General features: G+C 45.5%; 1 protein-coding gene across 1 annotated transcript; it reads right to left on the bottom strand.

Annotated features, from left to right (window-relative positions):
- Nucleotides 1-5,112: 5,112 nt before the first annotated feature.
- PHLDA1 (pleckstrin homology like domain family A member 1) lies at nt 5,113-7,847 on the bottom strand (the record flags this gene model as incomplete). Its single annotated transcript, XM_080811184.1, has 2 exons — nt 5,113-6,155; nt 6,610-7,847. One exon carries the CDS (start codon nt 7,845-7,847, stop codon nt 6,636-6,638), a length of 1,212 nt encoding a protein of 403 aa, XP_080667310.1. The 3' UTR covers nt 5,113-6,155; nt 6,610-6,635.
- Nucleotides 7,848-8,054: the final 207 nt, after the last annotated feature.

The following is an 8,054-nucleotide window of genomic DNA, read 5'->3' as shown; positions in this document are numbered from 1 at the left end:
TTGACTGCAGGAGGTTTGGGTGGGAAGATGGGGGAGGATCAGGGTTCCTGGGAACCTTACCTGTGAGGGAACAAGGGAAACAAGATTGGTCAGAGGGGGAGCTGAACTGCAGTGCAAATTCACTTGAGACAGGATTCAACAATTCTGTAGGGAGCTCTGGGAGCTGGGATGCCCCTTACACGTGTCCTGATTGACACACAGGGCCTGGTCTTTATCCACTCTCCACAGATCAGCCACTGGACATGGGCTATCCCCAAGGAGGGGTGCATCCTCCAGCAAGGGGACTCTCCCTGAGACAAGGCTGAGGACAGTTCTGGGGAAAGGCTCACTGAAAGCACAACAGTCACCAACACTCCCACACCTGGGGACAAACGTCCTCTGCCCTCTTAGGTGGCCATCTGGGTGCTTGCCTCTGCAGATACATATAAGAGTATTTTTATTGTTTAATTGTAACTTGCTTAAAATGCATAAGAATGTGGACCAAGATTGGAAAGTAATGAGCAAATGAAAATAGGAGTACTATGAATAGTGATTGTTTTTCCTTTTCCAAGTTAAATACAGGGATGTTGCCATCATACTGGTCTTACCCTTTAAAGGAAGTGCTGAGATCTCAGAAAATACAATTCATAGCTTTAAAACGCCATATATCATATATTCGTATGGCTATAATGATTCCCAAACCAGTTTATCTGCTGTATGCAGGGAGCTTCTAAGCACTTTGATGTGCATTAACTTACAAAATCTTCTCAAGAACCCTGAGGTAGGAATTTTTATTAACCCTTTAACAGAGAAGGAAATTGAGTTTCCAAAATGTCATGACAGGCAAGATCTACATATCTGGTAGGTAATAGAACCTGGACTTGAAGCCACGTAGTAGGGCTCTGAAGTCCTTCCAAACCAGCTTTACCACCTTTTCACACGGTACCCCTGACATCCCCTTGTAATGGCAGTAATTTGTCTTCTCCTCTTTCATTTCTTCTTTTTTTTTTTTTTTTAAGATTTTATTTAATTTGACAGACAGAGATCACAGGCAGGCAGAGAGGCAGGCAGAGAGAGAGGAAGGGAAGCAGGCTCGCTGCTGAGCAGAGAGCCCGATGTGGGACTCGATCCCAGGACCCTGGGATCATGACCTGAGCTGAAGGCAGAGGCTTTAACCCACTGAGCCACCCAGGCGCCCCTCTTTCATTTCTTCTTTAAAAAACAAAGAAATGGCAGAGTAGTAAAGCTATCACTGTAAGACTGTGCTAAAGGATAAAAAAAATTGCCTTCAAATTCCCCATTTGAAAGTCTTTGAGATGTAATGTCTTTTAGATACCAGTGGAGATTTTAAGAGGAAAGTTATATTATTTTTCTTTAAAGAATCAAGTCACCTGCTCTCACCCCGAAAAAGGAAGCTTTATAGGTAAACTTTGAAAGATGATTCTCTCAGAGTCAAGGCTTTACATTCTCAAGAGACTGAGGACTCGAATCTGTCAGGAACTCTGAGGGAACTGCCTTCAAGGTCATCAAACTAGGGACCATTTCTCATCCTCTGGGGTGCTATGGAAAATTCAGCTTAAATTCATTAGCATTCTGAAAACTAATTATTTCATCAAAAGATCTTAGTGAATTTTTATATTCTTTATTAAAAATTCCCAGGTAGGGGCACCTGGGTGGCTAGGATTAAGTACCTGACTCTTGATTTCGGCTCAGGTTGTGATCTTAGGGTTGTGAGATCAAGCCCCACATAGGGTTCCATGCTCAGCTTGGTGTCTGCTTGAGATTCTCTCCCTCTGCCCCTTCCCTGCAAACACTCCCCCGCTAAAACAAATAAATAAGTCGTTAAAAAGTTCCCAACCTCAAAAATGGCCCTTTTCTTCCCAGAATGGCCATGGCCTTTGTAACAACCTAGCCCTTTAGAACCTTCCTGCCACTGGAACATATATTGTACATGCTATGTGAACAAGGCCTCCAAAAGGGCACAGGTTGATCATCACAATGGATACTTTATTTGAAATGGAATGCATTTTGAAAATATGAAAAATAAATCACATCTCTCCAAAATCATTTGAGACATATTTACACAAATTATGACCACACTACTAAGTTCACAAATATGACATTTTCTAAAGCATTTAGTACCTGGTGATGCTTGGTTTTCAGAATTCAACATCTGCATATTCTAAAACTAAGCAGAAGACTGATGGTAGAATGTAGCGGACAATAGTTTTATCTTTCTTCTCAAAATAAATACAGTGATCCAGAAGGACCACCTATTATTAAACCTTCCCCAAGGCCTAACTGATCACTGGCTTTTATGCTTTTATGCAGATGCTTCCAGAGTCCTTCTGCTGCCTTCACTGGACCATCGTGCCCTGCCAGGAAAACCCTGTTGGATTCTATCCTCCATTCAGTAAATGTCCTGCCAACAAAGTCACAGACCCCTCTGTCATCCAATCTTCTGTAAATCTAGATTAGCTGTTCAACACTGCAGATCAAAAAGTCACCCTCTGAATTATGTCAAGAATTTAGAAAACAGATGTTTAAAACCCATTCAACAGAATTCCACAATTAATACATCTTAGGTTGCTTTAAGTAAACATGTATTATTTCTCTTGAAAGAATTGCTGATATACTCCATATCAAGCTCTATTAATTTTAGGCAGCAGCTGAGGGCAGTTTATTGGTAAAGCAAAAGCAAATTAGCTTGACATTTACAAAAGAGAATGAGGAATGCTCCCAGGCCCCTTTTCTCCTACAAAGCCCTGAGCTCCATGGGATTGTTCTGGTCTCACTCAAGTCTCGGAGCCTCTTCTCAGCCTGCCACTGCCCAAGACACTGCAAACAACTGGAGCCCAACAAAAACCACATCACCTTCCCTAGGGACAGAAAACAAGCAATGTGCTTGAACTCACACACTGGCAGCAAACTCATGTAGTATCAGATTTTAAGTGAGGGGTCTTTAATAGAAACCAAGTATTGATGTATGAGAGCAGGAAAGAGTTAAAGGAGACTGCCAGACTTCCTCTCTGTAGGGAGCTCCTTTAAGCAATGATAGTTGCTTTTTGGTTTTTGTTTTTAACCTCCATCAGAAAAAACATGTGAAATGAAATTATAAAGTCAGGTTGATTTCTACATGAGAGAATCCCAGCTTCCTCTAAGACAGAAATGCTCACTTTGAAAGGGCCCTTTATACTCATTTACTCTCTGACCTCAGCCCTCCCTTAGGGCACAGGCAGATCTGTGTGCATTTCTGCTAAGTCTGTCTAAGGAGCTTCGTCGTGAGGCTTAGCTTGCCCCGTAGTACTTGTTCTTGGGAACGACATGAAAGCCAGTGAAGGAAGCACTGTGTGATGCAAGAGAAACCACCTCCTGGATACTGGAAGCTACATATTTTTTTCCTTCTTTCATTCATTTGTCTCAACAAATAGTGATTGAGCTCACTGTGTCCAGGCCTTGGTGTCAACACAAGTTCAAGAACAAAAGTTCAGTTTCCAGATGGGAACATTCCTTTTCATGTCCTTTTCCACCTCTTTGCATTGTGTTTATTTAAGGGGTACATTTTCTACTGGACCTGCCCTTTCCTTTTTCCTTTTCTTGGATTGAAAGAATTGTTTTTACCTTTGTCAATGAAAGTGATTTTTCAGGCCTCAAAATACCTTAGGTAGTTTGTATTGTTTTCTTACAGAAAATGGTAGAATTCAGCTACTGACACATTAAGTGATTTGCATTTATATTTTGTTTTGTTGAGTTTTGGTAAGCATGCTTTTTTGTTGTTGTTCTGAAAAAAAAAAAAAAAAGATTCAGCCATAATCATTTCAAAGTGTCAAACAACAAAAAACATCCTATTCCTCTCCTTTCTAATTTTCGAGGTTTCACAGATAAACGCTAAGAGGAGTTCAGACTAGAGAGTCACTAAGAGGGTCAAATCAATCAAAATCACAGCCGACCAAGGAATATGGGCTGTGGAAAGACAAGATAAGGAACCATGATTCTGGTGGCCCCACTAACTACCACAGTCATGGGGGGCAAGAGGGCACAGAAAAAAAATTCCAGCAGCCACGAGGGAGCCTGGGCGTATTTTTTTCAACAACACTACTTAGCCTATGTCAGCTAACAACATACAAATGCCTTTTAAAAGCCCACATGAATCTTAATTTTAAAAATATCTGGTATGGATTTTACTTTTTTTTTTAATAGCGCAAAAACATGAAAGAAAAAACTATGGTTTAATTGGGGGTTATATGATCTGCATATATTAAAACAACAGTACAATGAGACATTATCTAAGAAGCACAGCTGTGGGTCCAGAGAAGCCAAACCACACTTGACTTAAGAACTTTTCAGGTTTGCTGTCGGAACTGCCCGTCATATATATCCATATATATGTGTGTACATGTGTATATGTTTCTAACATTTGTAGCATATTTTCATAACTGTGGCTTAGCCACTGGAAATGGGAGTCTATTAAGTTTTGCTTGTCATTTGCCTCAGTTTTCTTTTTCCCCCACAACTTTTCAGACTAGAGTTGTGATCTCAAAATTTCATCATTTAAATATTGCACTAAAAAGTAATTTGATCTAAACTCTTTTAGGTGGAAGAATAAAGACATCTCTAGCATGAAAATCTATTTTTGTTTCTGTACTACCTAACTTAGCAATAGCCTAATACTGACCATTCCAATTTGGATGCTGGAAAAATACTGATCAAGACTTTGTTGAAAAGATAATGGAAAACAGAGATCGGCAGGAAAGCCATGCAGATAGGAAGTGATTTTCAGCTCCAAGAGGATTTGGTATCAACTATGGCTCTTTTTAAGCTTAAGTAGCATCTGCCCTTGTGAATTTTGACCATCCTTTTGATTTGACACAGAAGAGGGTTTGTTCCACCTTTAAAAGCACATCCTTCCCCTTCACCCCACCCCTCAGACTCCTGAACTGCTAAAACAAGACTGGGTTGTTTTCTCACTGAAAATCCAGTGTTTATCCAGCCCTTCCTTTTTCAATTTGAGTTTAGTTAACCTAACTACAAAACATAGAACCCTCAAATTTCTCAAAGAGCAATAAAAAGCAAAACAGTTGGTTTCTCTAATCAACAATATTTTCAGTATGAATACAAAAAAAAACTATGACTCCTAGTCCTTCGAAATATTTACAAACTATATATTAAAGTATGAGATTCTAGAGTATATTTCTAGAATACAGTAAAAGGGTCAGAAAATGTGGTTCAAGTAGACTGTGCAAAGCTCTTGGAGAAGGGTAATCTCTAGTGTGGATAAGAGCACAAATGTTCTCAAACAAGCTGAATGGTTCTCTTCTTCCCCCACTGTGTTTTTTGAAAAGCCTAATGCATTCATATTCAGAAATCACAGACATCTCCTTATTAGTCCCTTCAAACAGATGATATAAGCAAGGCTTTTCCCCCATTACACCAGCCCTACCATATATTCATGATATGCTCATCTTGCCATCAGTTGGGTTACGTATTAAATATTTGGGATTAGATGTCATTACTATGAACTTCCTTTTAGAAAAGCAATTAGATTTTCATAGTTATATAACTCTGAATATTTAGTTTTTTTAAACTTCTACTCTACAGAAAATATATGCCTAAGGAAAAAAAATCTCAAAAAAAAAAAAAAAGTAATATCACAGAATTTAATTTGAACCACCTGGCATAACAATGAAAGTGTCAGACCTTCTGAAAATGCCCTAGGAATAATGAATGAATTCTTAATGTTTTCCCCTCCACCACCCTTCTACATCTTTTTCTTTTCCAAGATTAGAATTTACTAGGGAATAAGTTTTTAAAAATAAACTTTCTTTTTTGGAAAATGGCCTACATTCAGAAATGTCTTAAAACAAGCATTTAAAAAAACTAATAAATAACCATAAATCAAAATACATTAAAATAAAATTACAGTACATCATTGCTCCTAGAAGGTCCACCATACTGGAAGATCCTTTCAAAGGTTCATAAATAAAGCCTTCTGGACTGAAGCCGTTTCCTGCATCGTGATGAAGAGTATGCAGAAAACTAAGAGGAGAGGAATCTCAAGTTATCAGCAGGGTGATGTCCAAACTACTTGATCTGGTGCGGGGCGGGGAGACTTTTGTTTTCGATTCAAGTGAAGACAATAGAAAGGTGCTCGTCCCACTTCCTCACGTCCTCAAAACCTGGAAAGAAATGACAGGCAATTAAGTCATTGGCTCAGAATCCTCCAAAACCCAGCTCTCTTCGGGCCAGTCCAGCGGACAAAGCGAGCTCAGAAAGACACCGGGGTCGCTCCCTCGTGTGTCCAGACACACTCGAGCGCCGCTGGTGACACTGACATCGAGCCAGTGGCGTCGCTGGGAAGTGCACAACCGGACCCGCGCGGGCCAGGGTGGGCGGGAGACGGTCCGAGAGGCCTCTCAGCCTAACCCGAGTTCCCCCATCCTCCCCTCTATGCCCGGCCTCTCCTAACTCCAGCTTGCTACCCTTCTTTCTACATCACCAGAAACTTGTAATAACTTCTCATTTCCAACCCCCAAGCACCACACCCGTGAATTAGGCTTCCTACTCCTCCTCCTTTCCGCGAGACCTACTCCTCGCAAAGGCCCTTAGTAGCTCGAGTTGCCGGGACCTTACCTTGTCTGGCCCGGGTGCTGCCCCCTTCAGGCAGAGTTGGAAGTGCTGCGAAGAAGCCGGTGGCCGTGCGGCTGCGAGAGCGGCTGTTGGTGCGAGTGCGGTAGTTGTTGTGGGTGCGGGTGCGCGTGTGGGTGCGGATGCGGATGCGGACACGGGTGGAGCTGCTGAGGCTGGGGCTGAGGCTGGGGCTGGGGCTGACGCGGGGGCTGAGGCTGAGGCTGGGGCTGAGGCTGAGGCTGGGGCTGGGGCTTGGGATGGGGCTGCGGCTGAGACTGTGACTGGGGCTGAGGCTGGGGTTGAGGCTGGGGTTGGGATTGAAGCTGCGGCTGCGGGGGCTGCTGCTGGACCAGGTGTTGCTGCTTCTGCCGCGTGGACTTGACCGCCAGGATAGCCTGACGGTTCTTGTACTGCACCATCTGCAGCGTGATCTCGGCGTTCCAGCCCTGGTCCTGCGGGCACCGAAAGTCGATCTCCTTGCCCTCGGCCATCACCACAGTGAAGTACATATACTTGCCCTTGCGCTCCACGCAGTCCACGGTCTTCATGTTGGAAAAGTGCAATTCCTTGAGCTTGACTGGCGGCTCGAAGCTGGCCACGGCCGGCCCTCCCGGTTGGGACGGTTCGGCCGGCCCCTGCCCGGGCTGTTGCTGCTGCTGCTGCTGGTGTTGCAGCTGCTTGGGTGGGATAAGCAGCAGCCCCTCCTCAGTGAGGATGCAGCACTTTTTCTTCCAGAGCTGCAGCAACCCGTCGCTGCGCTTCTCCAGCACACCCTCCTTCAGCGCTTTGCAGCCACTGCTCTCCAACATCCTCCCGGCATAGGGAGGAGCGCCGCTCGGCTCGGCCTCTCCACTTCCAGCCGCCCGAGCCGGGGGCAGCAGCAGCAGCCGCGCGCCGTCCTCGCCCCAGCGGCTCCCGCGGCCGCCCGCCCGGAGGGCGCAGAGGAGGCTAACACGCAGGAAGCAGAGCGGCGGTGGCGGAGGCGGCGGCTCAGGGTCCCGGCAAGCCGGCAGCCGCGTCCTGATGCGCCACAAGGTCCCGGAGCTGCGAACCTCCGGGCCTCTGCCGTTCTCTTGCGAGCGCTCACCGAAGGGCACTGGCCGGGCCGCCTCACGGCGCTTTTGAATGGGCCATCCCCCCCACCCCCGAGTGACACCCAGCGGAAAAGGCGGCTCTTGGCGCCCGCACCGCGGGGGAAAGCCCAGCTCGGAAAGGCGCTCTGCCGCCGGCGCACGCCTCATTAACTTGGGGCCTTTCCAAAGCCGGCCGCGTCCACGCCCCCCCGCATCCCTTGCTCCGCCTCTCGCCGCCCACTCGCTTCCGCGCTCCTTCCAGGCGCTGGCTGCAGGGATCCGAGCCCCGGAAACTCCTCTCCTCCCCCTGGGGCGACAGCCGAGGGCGCCCCAGCTGCCTGGCGACAAATGCCGACGTCCAGAGGGCGCCGAGAG

This window comes from Martes martes, assembly GCF_963455335.1.
Source record: "Martes martes genome assembly, chromosome: 8".
Classification (NCBI taxonomy): domain Eukaryota; kingdom Metazoa; phylum Chordata; class Mammalia; order Carnivora; family Mustelidae; genus Martes; species Martes martes.
This window is presented reverse-complemented; position numbering and strand designations above follow the sequence as displayed.